This window comes from Salvelinus alpinus, chromosome 25 (genome assembly GCF_045679555.1).
Source record: "Salvelinus alpinus chromosome 25, SLU_Salpinus.1, whole genome shotgun sequence".
NCBI lineage: Eukaryota > Metazoa > Chordata > Actinopteri > Salmoniformes > Salmonidae > Salvelinus > Salvelinus alpinus.
Genome location: NC_092110.1, coordinates 38,148,918 through 38,169,094, shown reverse-complemented (window position 1 = coordinate 38,169,094; position 20,177 = coordinate 38,148,918). Strand labels below are relative to the sequence as shown.

The window sequence follows — 20,177 nt, the reverse complement described above, 5'->3', positions numbered from 1 at the left end:
ACTCAAGAGTAATCTTCATACTGTATAACACGGGAGGTAAAAGTTCCGGATTAGGAAGGAAGAAACCCATCTGACACCTACTGTGTTGATGCTTTAAGAACATTCAGGTTAACTTTACACTAGCATCAACGGTGCCAAATGTTCCCGGCTAATATGCATGAGGGAGTCTTTGTACTCCACCTGGGAGCAGATGGGGGCCCTCCCGGCCAGATGTAAACCGTGTCCAGCATCTCGTCTGCACCGAGAGAAGATGCTTTTCCTGGTGGCTCTGGAAAGAACGTTTTACTTACTGAATACATAAGCAATGCATTAATGGTGAGAACACAAGCTGTATACACATTCCATTTCAACTCAAGGTAAGGTTTGTAATGTATCCCCAGGGCTTACAGTGTATGAAATACATATTGAGTTGTTTAGCAGGGGCTAAGCGAAGGCCAAGGGACAGTAAACACCAATAATGAAAGTTAACAGAAGTTGCAATGGTGCTCTGTGGTTAGAATACAGATATCAATTTTTGTGGCTTTCTTGGAATGAAAGAACTGTGAGTCTAAAGAAATCTACTGAACAGGAACTATTTGGTCCTATTCAGTATTTTTATAGATCACTGTAAATCTCTCTGATCAACTCACTATCAGACACATTCTTCAAAGACGTATTTTCTGGTGACGAGTAACAACATGATGAAATATTACCGATCATTTCACTGAGAACAAGTTGTTGTCCTAATAAACAGATGACACAGGATGAAGACATTTGAAGGGTATTTATTCATAATAATGCAATGTAATCATCTGGGAAATCAAATCCAAATTATGACAGGTGGTCTGTTGCAGATAATAATAGTTATAAAATATTATTTTTTCTGATACAGTTAGATAAAGTTCTGTTCTGGGGTGTTGTTGTCAAGAGAATGATTACCCACAAATAATACATTTATTTTGTTCCCATTTGAGCAAATGCATTATTGAGTTAAAGTGCCAGTTGAAATCTGCTGTACAATAGAATATATGGGTTTACTTTGAGGGTAGAATTGAAACGCTCACTTGGCTCAAGATGGTAGGCTAGGAGAGAATTTGTTTTGTTGACATACATTAAAAAGCAATGAAATGAATCAAATGAAATCAGTTTGCTGGCGGTACTTACAGTTGAAGTCGGAAGTTTACATACACTTAGGTTGGAGTCATTAAAACTCGTTTTTCAACCACTCCACACATTTCTTGTTAACAAACTATAGTTCTGGCAAGTCGGTTAGGACATCTACTTTGTGCATGACACAAGTCATTTTTCAAACAATTGTTCACAGACAGATTATTTCACTTATAATTCACTGTATCACAATTCCAGTGGGTCAGAAGTTTACATACACTAAGTTGACTGTGCCTTTAAACAGCTTGGAAAATTCCAGAAAATGATGTCAAGGCTTTAGAAGATTCTGATAGGCTAAATGACATAATTTGAGTCAATTGGAGGTGTACCTGTGAATGTATTTCAAGGCCTACCTTCAAACTCAGTGCCTCTTTGCTTGACATCATGGGAAAATCAAAAGAAATCAACCAAGACTGCAGAAAAAAAAATGTAGACCTCCACAAGTCTGGTTCATCCTTGAGAGCAATTTCCAAATGCCTGAAGGTATTTAGTACGTAAGTATAAACACCATGGGACCACGCAGCCATCATACCGCTCAGGAAGGAGATGCGTTTTGTCTCCTAGAGATTAATGTACTTTGGTGCGAAAAGTGCAAATCAATCCCAGAACAACAGCAAAGGACCTTGTGAAGATGCTGGAGGAAACAGGTACAAAGGTATCTATATCCACAGTAAAACGAGTCCTATATCGACATAACTTGAAAGGCCGCTCAGCAAGGAAGAAGCCACTGCTCCAAAACTGCCATAAAAAAGCCAGACTACGATTTGCAACTGCACATGGGGACAAAGATCGAAGACCAAATACTTCTGGTCTGATGAAACAAAAATAGAACTGTTTGGCCATAATGACCATCGTTATGTTTGGAGGAAAAAGTGGGAGGCTTGTAAGCCAAAGAACAACATCCCAACCGTGAAGCACGGGGGTGGCAGCATCATGTTGTCGGGGTGCTTTGCTGCAGGATGGACTGGTGCACTTCACAAAATAGATGGCATCATGAGGTAGGAAAATGATGTGGATATATTGAAGCAACATCTCAAGACATCAGTCAGGAAGTTAAAGCTTGGTCGCAAATGGGTCTTGCAAATGGACAATGACCGCAAGCATACTTCCAAAGTTGTGGCAAAATGGCTTAAGGACAACAAAGTCAAGGTATTGGAGTGGGCATCACAAAGCCCTGACCTCAATCCTATAGAAAATTTGTGGGAAGAACTGAAAAAGCGTGTGTGAGCAAGGAGGCCTACAAACCTGACTCAGTTACACCAGCTCTGTCAGGAGGAATGGGCCAAAATTCACCCAACTTATTGTGGGAAACTTGTGGAAGGCTACCCGAAACGTTTGACCCAAGTTAAACAATTTAAAGGCAATGCTACCAAATACTAATTGAGTGTATGTAAACTTCTGACCCACTGGGAATGTGATGAAAGAAATAAAAGCTGAAATAAATCATTCTCTCTACTATTATTCTGACATTTCACATTATTAAAATAAAGTGGTGATCCTAACTGACCTAAGACAGGGAATTTTTTACCAGGATTAAATGTCAGGAATTGTGGAAAACTGAGTTTAAATGTATTTGGCTAAGGTGTATGTAAACTTCCGACTTCAACTGTATGTATATATACTGAACAAAAATATAAACGCAACATGCAACACTTTCAAGGATTTTATTGAGATGCAGTTCATAAAAGGAAATCACTCAATTGAAATAACTTCATTAGGCCCTAATCTATTGATTTAACATGACTGGGCAAGGGCGCAGCCATGGATGGGCCTGGGAGGGCATAGGCCCACCTACTTGGGAGCCAGATTCAGCCAATCAGAATTCGTTTTTACCCACAAAAGGGCTTTATTAAAGACAGAAATACTCCTCAGCACCCCCAAGTTTGTGCACAAACTTTGATAGAAATAAGCTTTTTATGCATACGGTAACTTTCAGAGATTTTTTATTTCAGCTCATGAAACATGGGACCAACACTTTACATGTTGTGTTTATATTTTAGTTCAGTATAGAATGACAGAGCGGACCAGAAGCAATGAAAAATGTATCTGCTGTATCTGTATCCATTACTTTGAAGTAGTCATGAGGGAAAATACGGCCAAAAACGATCTTTTGGTATATTTTTCATTAGTCCACTGTTGATACAATCCTAAAATGTTTTGCATGTCAGCAGTGAAGTTTTAAAGATATTGGACTTTCAAGAATCAAAGTGTCACCGGCTACATCATATGATGCATTTTGCATCGTCATGATGATGCGGCCAGTGACACTTTGCCTCTTGAAATGATGGTGCTTTCAAAACAACTGGGAACTCATTAAGAAACAAGGTCAAATCATGATGTCAATGATCTTCTGGTCAGAAAGTCGGAGCTTGAAATTACGAGTTGGATGAACGTCCAAAACTATTTTTCCCAGTCTGAGCTCGTTTTTCCCCCCGAGTTCCCAGTCGTTTTGAACATACTGACGTCTGAGATTTCCGAGTTCCGAAGTTCCTAGTTGTTTTGAACGCGTCATGACTAATGAAAAAAAGACCAAAATATAATTTGAGTGGATTTTCCCTTTAACGTCTGCAGATAAAAAATGCAATCAAATATTGAATTGAGAGACATGGGAGAATGGAAGTTATAAAGCGAACTGTTCAATGAAATGTTATATTTTCTATTATTAAAAGTGACCACACATGCTATGATTTACATTAATAATTTAATTGAACAGAGAAGAACACATTTTCTTCTGTTTTAACAGGTTGCTGAGAGGAACTGTCTCGGCCTAAATCTGTGTGAGAAATGTACTACATTTTGTCAAAATCTGTTTTGTGTCATCTTGTGCTTTTTGAATGACAAATGGTTTCTTATAGAATATTTTATAATGTGATGTTCACCATATGTATTTGCTTAGGGCCCGATTCCGACCTGAGTTAAGCATGGGTTAATGGAACGTAATCCCCTTTTTTAAAACGCACTTTTCTCTCTATGCGTATTCTGACCTTGAATATAAACATGAGAATAGCATGCTATTCACCTGCTATTAGTTTCGGGTGGAGATCGAGTAAATGAGGGAGTGGCGGAGGTGTGTCTGCAGATACGCCATATTCTGACTTAATTCCCTAATAATTCCACCACCTTTACGTGAGAGTAAACCACGAATAAGGTCTAGCAAACCTACCGGTTCCAAGTGGAAAAAGCATCTACTTTATTCTGCCCTGTTATTTACAGCTGGATAAGAGCTTTTAAGAAGAGCTGGAAAAATGAGTAATCCGTTTGGATAAAGGAATTATAAATATAAATGACACTTGTTTTGGATATATTTCCCCTCATAATCACTGGAGACCAATGTGAAACCACTCATATGGCAGCAACCTGAAGCATATCAACATAGCAACTTTCCCACCGTACTGCCTTTTAATTTGCAGGGATGGGCTCTCTAATGTCTTAATTATAGGCTACCCCGACTGTCTCTGTTTCCTATTTTTATCATGTTAGATATTAGTCACTATCAGTATCGACCGTCAGTAGGCCTAATAACCACACATATTCAACTGCCAATTTACTGTTACTTCCATTCAGTTGGTTTTGCCTACATTATTATTCCATTTAATGACATTGTTTCTTAATTTGCTTCCTCTGTAAACACTGTCACGGCCTACTGAGAAGTGCGTAGGAAAGGTGTGCGTAAGAAAGGTGTAATTTCCTAAGTCGGAATAGGACCCTTATAGCCTATTTCTGATTATTCTGTAAAAAAAAAAAAAAAAGGAATCAGAAAATGAAAAGGGAAATGTACATTTTCTCCCAAAACATTTTTTTTTTACGAACAATAGTAGAGTAATTTTACAATACATTTTTTTTTCTTCAAAAACCAGCTGGTTAAGGTAACTCATGGTCTCAGGTAGTTCCAAGGTCTTTACAGTTTCTGTAAAAGTAGAGTTGCACTCTCATTTGAGTACTAAAATAGGTCTGTGAGAACCACACAGCCTGATCTAATGGACTGACAGACACCCAGGTAAGCCAAGGCCATTATCAGCCGTAAGAGTCACACCTGAAAGGTCTTCCTTTCACAGTCCTTGGACGAAGTCGCAATAATGTCTTTCTCAGCGGGTCCAGCTGAAATGAATTGGTAGACTTCAAAAGCATCCCTCCCTACAAGTCGATTTTTTGTCATTGCTTATTTCTAAGAGCTCCCCGTTCTCGCTCAGTCACTCTGACAAAGCTTGGCCACCATCCTTTCTCTGCTTGAGCACAAGTCCCACTCCAAAAGCCTAGACTGTCAAGGGCAGTAAGTCATTCTCCTAGGTCAAAATAAAGAGAGCTGTGTAGATATCCATAATTTGACACTGTGCCACCACATGCAGAGTTGACCCTTGATTCTAGAGTTAGCTGCAGATTACAGCATGATTGATTCTTTCTCTATAAAATGTGCCTAAGGGGCAAATGTTTGGATGGTAAACTAGCCAATGTCGGGTTTTTCCATTCATGTAATCTTCCACTAAGTCTGAAGGCACTTGATTTCATGGCACACAGCAGCGTCTTATCTTATCCCGAGAGGACTAGCAAAAGATGCAAAAACAGCTGTTCATAAAGTAACCTTCCAAAGACTGACACAAGCATGCATGGGCACAGTATCATGATCAATGAGTACAACTCATGCAGGAAGAGAAAGATAGCATTGACATTCAAGGTTTTTCTTTTTTTTGTAGTACATATTTTTATGTGCTTTATGGAGCCATGCAGAAATCAAAGGTCAGGACAATGACTTGTATTGAAAACGGATGTTAATCTTGGCAGTTGCAAGAGAGAAACTACTATAGCATGAAATAAAATAACATGAGCTTGAATTTCCTCCAGTAATTTTTTTAGTATTTTTTTTCTTGACATTTAGCAGACACTCTTTTTCAGAGGGACTAACTAGGGTTAAGTGCCTTGCTCAAGGGCATAATCGACAGATTATTTTCACCTAGTCGGCTTGGTGATTCGAAACAGTGACCTTTCGGTCTTAACCGGTAGTCTACCTGATGACCACTTGTCCTTAAAGTAAGGTAAGTTAGGAGAGGATGATTTGAGTGTTATAACAAAGCTAATATTTCTCTATGAGCTGATCCATCATCAGTATTGTGGAATAATTATAACGTTAAGGTAAGATTTTAATGGAGAAAGCTGATCCGAGAGCAGCGGTGCATTACCTTAGATCCTGTCAGTCTCGACACATGGTGAACTTAGCGAATGTTCTCTCTAGGTGCTTGTTTGGGAAACACTTAAAAAGTTGACTGGTAAAAACGATGCACCTGGGCCCAGTTTCCTGATAGCGATGTAATTTAGGCTTAAGAGTGTTTTAACAATGCATCTTTCCTGCAACAGTCGAAGATGTAACATGCGTTTCCCAAAACACCATGCAGAGAGAGCGTTCGCTAACACGGAACCCAAACCGTCTGCGCGCGTGTGCCATCGTGCATAAATGTATTTAGTCCCCCCACACCAAACGCGATCACGACACACAGGTTAAAATATGAAAACAAACTCTGAACCAATTACATTAATTTGGGGACAGGTCGAAAACCATGAAACACGTATGGCAATTTAGCTAGCTAGCTTGCACTTGCTAGCTAATTTATCCTATTTAGCTAGCTTGCTGTTGCTAGCTAATTTGTCCTGGGATGTAAACATTGAGTTGTTATTTTACCTGAAATGCACAAGGTCCTCTACTCCGACAATTAATCCACACATAAAACGGTCAACCGAATCGTTTCTAGTCATCTCTCCTCCTTCCAGGCTTTTTCATCTTTGAACTTATATGATGATTGGCATCTAAACTTTCATACTATTACCACGACGACCAGCAAAACAGTTTGTCTTTCAATCACCCACGTGGGTATAACCAATGAGGAGATGGCACGTGGGTACCTGCTTCTATAAACCAATGAGGAGATGGGAGAGGCAGGACTTGCAGCGCGATCTGCGTCAGAAATAGGAATGACTTCTATTTTAGCCCTTGGCAACGCAGAAGTTCGTTGGAGCGTGCGAGCAGTGTGGGTGCAATAATTGAATAACATGGATTTCTACATTTATTTTGCAACGCTCGGGCACGCGACGTGTCCGGTCTGGTCAGCATGTTAGTGTGTCGTTGAGACAGACATGTGTCAACACTGGTAGGATAGAATAGAAAGAAAGGCAGCGCTGCTCTCAGATCAGTTTTCCCCATTCAAATCTTACCTTAACATTAGAATTATTCATCAACCCTGACGATGGATCAGCTCCTAGAAAGATATTAGCACCTATGGCTTCAAATATTGAGGAGCCTTGTTCTAATGCTTACCCTATAATAATGCGGTAAATCAAGATTTAGCACATCATGCCACATGTTAGGCTACACATCATGAAATATATTGAGACAAAATAGACAGTAGCCTACAAGCAGCAAAATAGAACTCAATTGATTGAACATGAAATATATAGTATTTCAATGTGATTGAAATAGGCCTATAGCCTACTGTATTTATATTTGAATGCAGTCAACTCGGTTTTAATTTCAAGCATCTTGAAATTGTTTGTATCAATTGAAAAGACATTGCCAACTTTGTATTTGTAGTCAACTTTATCGGCGCAGATAACAATGTGATTCTATGTTTAGCAGAGATTTTCTGATTACAGAGTGATGCAGGAGGGCAAAAAAAGCATCTAACGACGCACATGTTCTACGAGTGGTCCGAGGCAAGTGTCCGATTTCAAGCATTTTCAAGTGCAACGTTAAGAACGATGGTTTTGGGAAACAGCTCAGAGATTTAACTATGCTCTTAAGAAGTTTCTAACGATGAATTTAGCCTTAAGATGCTTTTGGGAAACCGGGCCCTGGTCTTTAAGCACTACATGTGACCTGATCGATTAGTGATTGGTCAGGAGGTGAAAGGAGAAGCTAGGTAATAGAAAGTGAAATAAAAGAGATGCTAAACTTTCATACAAATGGCTGGATTGCAACTACCATTGTTAATACAAGCTAGACTACTTTAGCTTTAAAAATCCTCATCAATCCCGTTTAGATAATGAAAGAGAGATATTTCATGTCACTGTTCATTAAATCACATTGTAGAAGTTAAGGGCATCTGGGACACAGAGAAGCCCCTACAGTAGGTCGAAAGGATCTAATAGAGTTGACTGTGCAGAGGTCCAGAGGTTGATTACACCAGGCACACCATAGTTCAGCCACTACATAGTAAAGTAACCAGTGTATGCACTTTTTAATGAAACCAACATTTTAAGCAACCTCAAAAAAAAAAAACACAGAGGAATAATTGTGATGAATTGACTTACAGATATGCATATAATGCACTAAGCAGTCGAAGTTTAGCCTCTGGGTAGAAGGTATGCACGTGTTTGTTTATACATATTTTGATGAATCCGACCCTAGGCAGCCTCTGAGTTTTAAAAGGGGTTAAAGCGACAACACAAAGAGGAATAGCAGTCTCTAACATATTCATGAGAAAATAGCTTCGGGTCAATGTGGGTTATTGAGCGAATTTCGTACATTTTATACTCTTAACATAAAATCAACCTCTTCAACACCCATCTCATTAAGCAATGAATTATAGTTATTCCTTGGCCTTGACAAGCAGCAAACAAATAACATATGAAAATGTAAAGAATAAAATGGGACCACATCATGTGTCCTTGTGCTTTACAGAAATGTACCATTCCGTTCCGATCCTTGAGCCAATATACACAATGATGGCACCCACACTCTGCTTCGACTGGCTTCACCTTGGGGGGGAAAAAATTAGGTGTAGCCCCTACTACTGGAGCGTCTACTATGGAGAACCCGGCTCTCCATTCTGACTCTGGAGTCCTGACCTTGGAATGCTCTCTGTGCATATTTCAGAAAAAAAAACAAGATTGACTGAGTTTTTTGTTTCCTGCATGCTCCACCCTGGACCAGCGCTTGGACTGCTGCTGCTCTCCTGAAGACTGAAGAGGAGTGAATCTTTGGTAGTTTTGGGGGGTTTAGACAGTCAAAGTCTGCAGATTCTTCCACAGGGGTAGGGCCGGCATCAGGTTGCTCCTCCTGGGAGAGAGGGGTCACCTCTGATGACCCACAAACACCAGGGTCAGTGTGACCAAGAACTGCCATATATGGTGCGCGGTGGGAGGAGACAGTGATCTCAGATCTGTAGGGATAGAGAAAGATGAAGATAGAGAAAGATAGAAAAAGAAAGTAGAGAAAGAAAGAGATACAGTTGGTGATGTAGATAAGGATGATGTATGAAAATCACTTCAAAACGATTTAATTGAGCTAATGGGATGACGTGTGGGTAACATGTACAATTCCGTGTTTGATTTAAGGAAGACTTTAGAATACATGTGATTGTTTTTAGTTGTTCTGAGGAGGACCGTACTCTTCTTCTCTGGAGGAGTCTCCTCTGGTATATAGATGCATTGTGATTTCTCTCAATGTAGACTCACAACACTAAAGTGGCAGCTCAGCAACAAGCGTGTATTATACTTATTCCCGAAATACATCAAGTACTATATGAGCAAACTCAGTTAAGAGGTTCTTAAAAACATTCCCATTAGTAGTATTTGTACCGAACATTGTTAATCAGTATAGAGACCCAGCCGTCAGTCTCCAGTGTACAAGCGACAGAGCATCTAAAGCCTAATATTTTCATGTAAGACGCTGATATCTACCATTTGGGAGGAGATTTAACATCATTTTAAAAAGGCATTACCAATTTAAGTAATGTAAGTAATGAGGGAATGAAAACGAGCTATTGCACAAAATATTTATATTTTTTAGGCCAATCATCAGACAGTACAATTTTCTGGCATGCATAATATTTTTGAAGCAGACGTTTGTTCATAACCTCTAAAATGTATTTTCCCTGATGATGCCTGAAATAAAAATACAGTGGCATATACTCTTGGCGAGTAAACCAGTTTTTCGAAGAGCTAACAATACCTGATTCAGCCCTTGATTTATAGTTCCTTAAGAGGAATGATATAAACGTATGTTATAAGGCTAGCCTCTTCCTGATTGATTGTTTCTGGATGATGTATAGGTCATGATACCCCCCCCCCCCCCCAAAAAAAAAGCACTTACTGTTGTGTGGAGGGTCTTTACATTCTCCTTCCTCAATGGTGACATCATCTATGGCGATATCCCCTTCTATCCCAGGACCCCGAATTCCTTCCAGAACCAACTACCAAAACAGGATAAGCGGGACAAAGACAAAACATGTTAAAACCAACTGCTTAAATTTCTTCCTGCTACAAATGGGGTCCCAAGTGGTACAGCGGTCTAAGGCACTGCGTCTCCGTGCTAGAGGCGTAACTACAGACCCTGGTTCGATTCTAGGCTGTATCACAACCGGATGTGATTGGGAGTCCCAAAGGGTAGCGCACAATTGGCCGAGCGTCGTTAGGGTTTGGCCGGGGTAGGCTGTCATTGTAAATAACAATTTGTTCTTAACTGACTTGCCAAGTTAAATAAAGGTTAAATACAATTTAAAAAAAAAATACAAATAATGACTCATTCTGTGAAGCATATAGCAAAATATATAAGACATCGGCATAAGAGAGGAAGCACATATGAAGGCAGTTTTGTACTTTGCACCTTAGGGCCACCGTAGTTCTGCATTGGTGACCCACTGCTCCTCCCATAGAGTTGTACCCACCTGGAAAGAGGCTGTTGGGTGAATGTTGACTTTGGCTTGCTTCCATCGGTCCCCTTGGTTCCCGACCAGGGTCCACACGGAACTGTCAGCGCCCGACTGGGCCTTTTGTCGTAAGTAAGCATTTAACGCTCCTAGAGGAGAAAACATCAAGCCCTTTATGGACAACATTGTGCCAGGGAAGCTCAATCAAGCACAGCTTAAGTATTTGAAAGATTTCAAGTACAATTTGAGCCCAAGTCTGATATCATCTATGGCCTCATCATGGCAGCACATCTCCTTATTTATAGATTACACTTATTTAATTATTAATAATTGACCTGACAAAAAAACACATAACAGCTCATTACTGCAAATACTAAATGATTCAAGGGGTCTACACATTAACCTCCCCTTATTGAGTGGTGGCTTTTACTGAAAGAGTGATAATTTAATTCACTTGTCAAGGGATGATCATGGAAGTCAAATCTTGAATGTTTCTTTTCAGTGCAAACGAGGTGATGCCAAATAGTGTGCTCTGATGTGTAGACCCACACGAAAAAAATACTACAGTTTATTATAGAATACTACAGTACTCTATAGAAGTACTCTATAGTAGTACTCTATAGAAAGCCCCCGATTCTATGGAATTCTGTAGTAAACTGTAGTAAACTGTAGTATACTGTAGAGTCCTTTGACGTAGTATATTGGCCATATACCACAAACCCCTTATGTGCCTTATTGCTTTTATAAACTGGTTACCAATGTAATTAGAGCAATACAAATAAATATTTTTGTTCTACCCCTAACATACCACCTGGTTTGAGCCCTAATAGTCCCTATCAGGGCTCAAACCACCCGGTTGATAATGTAGAATACTATACTCCACACTGTAGTATCCCTCAATCGTCTGGGTTAAAAATACTGTAGAATACTATACTCCACACTGTAGTATCCATCAATCGTCTGGGTTAAAGATACTGTAGAATACTATACTCCACACTGTAGTATCCATCAATCGTCTGGGTTAAAAATATTGTAGAATACTATACTCCACACTGCAGTATCCCTCAATCGTCTGGGTTAAAAATACTGTAGAATACTATACTCTATACTGTAGTATCCCTCAATTGTCTGGGTTAAAAATACTGTAGAATACTATACTCCACACTGTAGTATCCCTCAATCGTCTGTGTTAAAAATACTGTGGAATACTATACTCTATACTGTAGTATCCCTCAATTGTCTGGGTTAAAAATACTGTAGAATACTATACTCCACACTGTAGTATCCCTCAATCGTCTGGGTTAAAAATACTGTAGAATACTATACTCCACACTGTAGTATCCATCAATCGTCTGGGTTAAAGATACTGTAGAATACTATACTCCACACTGTAGTATCCATCAATCGTCTGGGCTAGAAATACTGTAGAATACTATACTCCACACCGTAGTATCCCTCAATCGTCTGGGTTAAAAATACTGTAGAATACTATACTCCACACTGCAGTATCCCTCAATCGTCTGGGTTAAAAATACTGTAGAATACTATACTCTATACTGTAGTATCCCTCAATTGTCTGGGTTAAAAATACTGTAGAATACTATACTCCACACTGTAGTATCCCTCAATTGTCTGGGTTAAAGATACTGTGGAATACTATACTCTATACTGTAGTATCCCTCAATTGTCTGGGTTAAAAATACTGTAGAATACTATACTCCACACTGTAGTATCCCTCAATCGTCTGGGTTAAGAATACTGTGGAATACTATACTCTATACTGTAGTATCCCTCAATTGTCTGGGTTAAAAAATACTGTAGAATACTATACTCCACACTGTAGTATCCCTCAATCGTCTGGGTTAAAAATACTGTGGAATACTATACTCTATACTGTAGTATCCCTCAATTGTCTGGGTTAAAAATACTGTAGAATACTATACTCCACACTGTAGTATCCCTCAATCGTCTGGGTTAAAAATACTGTAGAATACTATACTCCACACTGTAGTATCCATCAATCGTCTGGGTTAAAGATACTGTGGAATACTATACTCTATACTGTAGTATCCCTCAATTGTCTGGGTTAAAAATACTGTAGAATACTATACTCCACACTGTAGTATCCCTCAATCGTCTGGGTTAAGAATACTGTGGAATACTATACTCTATACTGTAGTATCCCTCAATTGTCTGGGTTAAAAAATACTGTAGAATACTATACTCCACACTGTAGTATCCCTCAATCGTCTGGGTTAAAAATACTGTGGAATACTATACTCTATACTGTAGTATCCCTCAATTGTCTGGGTTAAAAATACTGTAGAATACTATACTCCACACTGTAGTATCCCTCAATCGTCTGGGTTAAAAATACTGTGGAATACTATACTCTATACTGTAGTATCCCTCAATCGTCTGGGTTAAAAATACTGTAGAATACTATACTCCACACTGCAGTATCCCTCAATCGTGTAGTGCTTACAATAGAATGTTGTAGTAAACTGTAGAATACACTACACAAACATTTTGGGGGTGATTTTAGTTTTTGGTAAAAAACAATCAAATAATTCAGCTAAAAATGTGTTTACTTTAGGAAATCTGTTCCCGAGAATTCCCACACAAGAGAGAAGACATATGTGATTGTGTCTCAGGTATGAAATTATTGTTGGGCTTTCTTTTTGGGCTTAGTTGTGGTCAATATGCAGTGTACAAATTATTATAATTATTTTCCGGCCTCCAGACAAACTCTGTAGTATTTTTTAGTATAGTATATTGTATAATACTTTAATAAATACAACAGTATTATCCACATAGAGCTATGTTCCATACAGCTTATGGAACTTGTGCTCTTTTTATATTTCTCCAGTAGGTTTTCTCAAAGAGAAAGCCCCCAGTTCTTTGTGAAAGATAATCTAACAAAAACAATACAGTAAATACTAAAGTATACTACAGTCATGTCTGCAAAAACACTACAGTAAATACTAAAGTATACTACAGTCATGTCTGCAAAAACACTACAGTAAATACTAAAGTATACTACAGTCATGTCTGCAAAAACACTACAGTAAATACTAAAGTATACTACAGTCATGTCTGCAAAAACACTACAGTAAATACTAAAGTATACTACAGTCATGTCTGCAAAAACACTACAGTAAATACTAAAGTATACTACAGTCATGTCTGCAAAGACACTACAGTAAATACTACAGTAAAGTCCACAAAAATGTAGAGGCCAAACTAGACACGCTACAACATGCCACTTCCCTGTGATGGGAGCCTTAAGTGGATCTTACTGGATGATCCAATGACACCAACAACAGACTCCTGCAAAATGCCCTCTACTTCAAATGAGAACTCAGTCTCTCCACCACCCACTCACTCACATTCTGCACAGAATCAAAAAAAAGGCTCTGAATGCAGGTTACCTTTCTTTCTCTAACAGAAACCAGTGAAAGGAAACAGACAGGTTAGGACACAAGCCGTCAGCCCTTTCTGGCTCTGGCTGCTGGTTGCTGAGGCTGAGAGAGCAGAGAGAGAGAGAGGGCCCATTGAGACCTGAATGGATTAGGTTGACACGTCCTATTCAGAATCGCGACAGCTTTGTGGAGCAGAAAATTGTGGTTACAAGCGTGTCTTGCAGGTCAGGGGTCACACCCATCGCTCAAGTGCAACTGTCTGTCTGATTAAGACACTGCGCCAACAGGAGAGCAGGGGTGTGAGACGACAACCTTCAGGGGAGCCTGAAAAGAATCTGACGGAGGACAAAGTTATTAATACTCAAATAGAATGGTCGTAAAACCCCTGAAATAGTGTGCTCAATTTCCATTTTTCACCAACGCCCAGGGGGCTTCGGATATTCTGGCATTGAAGTGTTATTGAGTGGTTGTCAAATTAAAAAAGAAAGGTGTGTGTACAACTTGAGTGGTAAGCAAACACTTTTATCTAATCATCAGGGAGGAAATGAACAGGGAAGTGGGGGATAGGTGAGGGAAACACAGCCGAGAGCTGCCCAGTGACACGAGCCTACCAGACGAGCTAAACTACTTTTATGCTCGCTTCGAGGCAAATAACACTGAAACATGCATGAGAGCACCAGCTGTTCCGGACGACTGTGTGATCACGCTCTCCGCAGCCGATGTGAGTAAGACCTTTAACAGGTCAACATTCACAAGGCCGCAGGGCCAGACGGATTACCAGGATGTGTACTGCGAGCATGCGCTGACCAACTGGCAAGTGTCTTCACTGACATTTTCAACCTCTCGCTGTCTGAGTCTGTAATACCTACATGTTTTAAGCAGACCACCATAGTGCCTGTGCCCAAGAACACTAAGGAAACCTGCCTAAATGACTACCGACCCGTAGCACTCACATCTGTAGCCATGAAGTGCTTTGAAAGGCTGGTCATGGCTCATATCAACACCATTATCCCAGAAACCCTAGACCCACTTCAATTTGCATACCGCCCCAACAGATCCACAGATGATGCAATCTCTATTGCACTCCACACTGCCCTTTACCACCTGGACAAAAGGAACACCTATGTGAGAATGCTATTCATTGACTACAGCTCAGCGTTCAACACCATAGTGCCCTCAAAGCTCATCAATAAGCTAAGGACCCTGGGACTAAACACCTCCCTCTGCAACTGGATCCTGGACTTCCTGACGGGCCGCCCCCAGGTGGTAAGGGTAGGTAACAACACATCCGCCACGCTGATCCTCAACACAGGGGCCCCTCAGGGGTGCGTGCTCAGTCCCCTCCTGTACTCCCTGTTCACACATGACTGCATGGCCAGGCACGACTACAAACCCATTATTAAGTTTGCAGATGACACAACAGTATCACCGACAACGACGATACAGCCTATAGGGAGGAGGTCAGAGACCTGGCCGTCTGGTGCCAGGACAACAACCTCTCCCTCAACGTGATCAAGACAAAGGAGATGATTGTGGACTACAGAAAAAAGAGGACTGAGAGCACCCCCATTCTCATCGACGGGGCTGCAGTGGAGCAGGTTGAGAGCTTCAAGTTCCTTGGTGTCCACATCACCAACAAACTAACATGGTCCAAGCACACCAAGACAGTCGTGAAGAGGACACAACAAAACCTATTCCCTCTCAGCAGACTGAAAAGATTTTGCAGTGGTCCTCAGAACCTCAAAATGTTCTACAGCTGCACCATCGAGAGCATCCTGACTGGTTGCATCACTGCCTGGTATGGCAACTGCTCGGCCTCCGACCACAAGGCACTACAGAGAGTAGTGTGAATGGCCCAGTACATCACTGGGGCCAAGCTTCCTGCCATCCAGGACCTCTATACCAGGCGGTGTCAGAGGAAGGCCCTAAAAATGGTCTAAGAGTCCAGCCACCCCAGTCATAGACTGTTCTCTCTGCTACCGGACGGCAAGCGGTACCAGAGCGCCAAGTCTACTGTAGGTCCAAGAGGCTTCTAAACAGCTTCTACCCGAAGCCATAAGACTCCTGAACATCTAATCAAATAGCTACCCAGACTATTTGCATTGCCCCCCCCCCCCCCCCCCCCTTTACACCACTGCTACTCTCTATTGTTATCATCTATGCATAGTCACTTTAATAACTCCTACACCTACATGTTCATATTACCTCAACTAACCGGTGCCCTCGCACATTGATTCTGTACCGATACCCCCCTGTATATAGTCTCGGTATTGTTATTTTACTGCTGCTCTTTAATTATTTGTTACTTTAATTTCTTATTCTTGTCCGTATTTTTTTTAAACTGCATTGTTGGTTAGGGGCTCGTAAGTAAGCATTTCACTGTAAGGTCTACACCTGTTGTATTCGGCACATGTGACTAATACAATTTGATTTGATACGCTTGCAAGTGGATGCTGATTGAAAGTTAGCAGGTATGTACTCCTTAAGAAGTCAAACACACTCCCTCTCGGCTGAAATAGATTGGGCTGATAAAAGAGCTACAGTGCACCGTTTGCATCCATCCTTCTACCATACATGCCATGCGTGCTGGCACCCAGGCACCTTACCTATGTGTTTCCCATACATGTGGTAGTAGAAACCAAAGCAGTAGGTGGGAGAGGACGTCACAGTCCCATAAGGGCTTTTGGGGGCGACGTTGAAAGTGGGGGTCAACAGTCGAGCCTTTTCTCCCTCCAGGCGAGGTCGAGACGTCTCGATGTACATGTAGAAACCTGTATGATGGAAAAACAATGACAATCAAAGTAGAAACCTGTATGATGGTAAAACAATGACACTGACCGAACAACACAACATATTGTATGTAAAACCCCCAAAAGTAACCCTCTCTCTCCTGCCATGGTAACCCTCTCTGTCCTGCCATGGTAACCCTCTCTGTCCTGCCATGGTAACCCTCTCTGTCCTGCCATGGTAACCCTCTCTGTCCTGCCATGGTAACCCTCTCTGTCCTGCCATGGTAACCCTCTCTGTCCTGCCATGGTAACCCTCTCTGTCCTGCCATGGTAACCCTCTCTGTCCTGCCATGGTAACCCTCTCTGTCCTGCCATGGTAACCCTCTCTGTCCTGCCATGGTATTGTGATTCCGACCTGGGTTCCATTAATATTTATCTACTTTCAAATACGTTGATCATTTCATTAAGTCTGCCTCGAATGCCAGAAGGGCTGGCTTTGCACTTTTTGAATTATTGGTTTCACTGCGCCAGGCAAGCACAGCTAAAGATAAAAGTATTTGAATGACAACAAATACTATTTGAACCCAGGTCGGATGTGCTGGTGTTCCACTGCAATGGAGAGAACATCAGAATTCTAAACCAAATGGCAGAGTTCATCTCTCTATAATAACAGCTACAAGTTTGTAGCTTAGGCACTGCCGTTAGCAGGCCATAAACTGTTCTGGTATCAGGAAAGGTTTCTGCACTGCAATTCTCTGTCTGACCTTGTATACAGTGCAATCCATAATGCAAGCCTTCTCCGTGGATACCAATCAGGTAAAAAAAAAGAGCAAGGAATGTTGGGAAACTGTGAGCCGCGTGATTCATCGTAATGCCTTGGATAATTAAAAGCAATGCGTTATTTCTGACATAATCCATCATAACATGCCCTAAAACACTTAAACAAATGTCTCCCCGATTAATTGGTTTATTTTAACGGCTGGGGCTTTTGGCATTTAACGAGTGGATAGCATTGCGGGAGATTGTACTTTGGAGGAATGGTTACTGCTAGTTCCCTTAAGGCATATGTCGATGGGCAGGTAGTGACAGACACTCATATTTCATAATGCTGCCCGCTCTCTAAAGGAAATGTCACAGCCATCCCTGCAGCGCTGCAGATGTCCATCAGGGCTAATACACCACATAGAGACACAGAGCAGAGAGGAGGAGGAGATGAGGGCGGAGGAGGAGGAGGAGGAGCAGAGGAGGAGGAGATGAGGGCGGGGGAGGAGGAGAAGGAGAAGGAGCAGAGGAGGAGGAGATGAGGGCGGAGGAGGAGGAGGAGGAGAAGGAGCAGAGGAGGAGGAGATGAGGGCGGAGGAGGAGGAGGAGGAGAAGGAGCAGAGGAGGAGGAGATGAGGGTGGAGGAGGAGGAGAAGGAGCAGAGGAGGAGGAGATGAGGGCGGAGGAGGAGGAGGAGGAGAAGGAGCAGAGGAGGAGGAGATGAGGGCGGAGGAGGAGGAGGAGAAGGAGCAGAGGAGGAGGAGATGAGGGCGGGGGAGGAGGAGAAGGAGCAGAGGAGGAGGAGATGAGGGCGGAGGAGGAGGAGAAGGAGCAGAGGAGGAGGAGATGAGGGCGGAGGAGGAGGAGAAGGAGCAAAGGAGGAGGAGATGAGGGCGGAGGAGGAGGAGGAGGAGAAGGAGCAGAGGAGGAGGAGATGAGGGCGGGGGAGGAGGAGAAGGAGCAGAGGAGGAGGAGATGAGGGCGGAGGAGGAGGAGAAGGAGCAAAGGAGGAGGAGATGAGGGCGGAGGAGGAGGAGGAGGAGAAGGAGCAAAGGAGGAGGAGATGAGGGAGGAGGAGGAGGAGGAGGAGAAGGAGCAGAGGAGGAGGAGATAAGGGTGGAGGAGGAGGAGGAGAAGGAGCAGGGGAGGAGGAGATGGGGGTGGAGGAGGAGTAGATGGGGCAGAGGAGGAGGCAATGGGGTCTTGGTGGAGGAGGAGGAGGAGGAAGATGATGAGGAGGCGATGGGGCAAAGGAGATTGGGCGGAGGTTAAGGAGGAGGAAGATGATGAGGAGGAGGAGGAGGAGGAAGAGATGGGGCGGAGGAGGATGAAAAGATGGGGCGGAGGAGGATGAAGAGATGGGGCGGATGAGGATGAGGATGAGATGGGGCGGAGGAGGCGATGGGGCAAAGGAGATTGGGCGGAGGTTAAGGAGGAGGAAGATGATGAGGAGGAGATGGGGCAGAGGAGGAGGAGGATCAGATGGGGCGGAGGAGGAGATTGGGCGGAAGAGGTGATGAGGCGGTTGTTGAGCAGGAGGAGGAATAAGATGAGGAAGAGGAGTTGGGGTGGAGGAGGAGGACGAGATGGGGAGGAGGAGGAGGATGAGATGGGGAGGAGGAGGAGGAGGCGATGGGGCGGAGGAGGAGATGGGGCGGAGGAGGAGGAGGAGGAGATGGGGCAGAAGAGAAGATGGGGCGGAGGAGGAGGAGATGGGGCGGAGGAGGAGGAGGATGAGATGGGGCGGAGGAGGAGGAGGAGATGGGGCGGAGGAGGAGGCGATGGTGCGGAGGAGCAGGATGAGAGGAGGGGGAGGAGGAAGATGAGGAGGAGGTTGTGTGATGGTGATTTTCTGGTGACACTGTCATGGTGATTTATTTAGAATTCAAGGCACACTTAACCAGCATGGCTACCACAGCATTCTGCAGCGATACGCCATCTCATCCGGTTTGTACTTAGTGGGCTATCATTTCTTTTCAATAGGACAATGACCCAACACACCTCCAGGCTGTGTAAGGCTATTTGACCAAGAAGGAGAGTGATGGAGTGCTGCATTAGATGACCTGGCCTCCACAGTCAACCGATCTCAACCCAATTGAAATGGTTTGGGATGAGTTGTACCACAGAGTGAAGGAAAAGCTGCCAACAAGTGCTCAGCATATGTGGGAACTCCTTCAAGACTGTTGGAAAAGCATTCCAGGTGAAGCTGGCTGACAGAATGCCAAGAGTGTGCAAATCTGTCATGAAGGCAAAGGGTGGCTATTTGAAGAATCTCAAATATAAAATATATTTTGATTTGTTTAACACTTTTTTGGTTACTACATGATTCCATATGTGTTATTTCATAGTTTTGATGTCTTCACTATTATTCTACAATGTAGAAAATAGTAAAAGTAAAGAAAAACCCTTGAATGAGTAGGGGTTCTAAAACTTTTGACCAGTAGTGTAGATACATAGCTCTGAGACTACCGTCCGCGGTGGAC

General features: G+C 42.3%; 1 protein-coding gene and 1 pseudogene across 1 annotated transcript in view; one reads left to right on the top strand and one right to left on the bottom strand.

Annotated features, from left to right (window-relative positions):
* Window positions 1-748: 748 nt before the first annotated feature.
* LOC139553914 (MAM domain-containing glycosylphosphatidylinositol anchor protein 2-like) overlaps window positions 749-20,177 on the bottom strand; it is a 196,083-nt gene continuing 176,654 nt past the window's right edge. The window contains exons 14-17 of the mRNA XM_071366690.1: window positions 16,810-16,974; window positions 10,800-10,930; window positions 10,226-10,325; window positions 749-9,293 (exon numbers count right to left, since the gene is read on the bottom strand). Coding sequence (XP_071222791.1) covers window positions 9,205-9,293; window positions 10,226-10,325; window positions 10,800-10,930; window positions 16,810-16,974 — 485 coding nt within the window. The 3' untranslated portion in view covers window positions 749-9,204. The remainder of the gene's footprint in view (window positions 9,294-10,225; window positions 10,326-10,799; window positions 10,931-16,809; window positions 16,975-20,177) is intronic.
* Window positions 13,620-13,676, top strand: LOC139554066 (U7 small nuclear RNA; annotated as a pseudogene).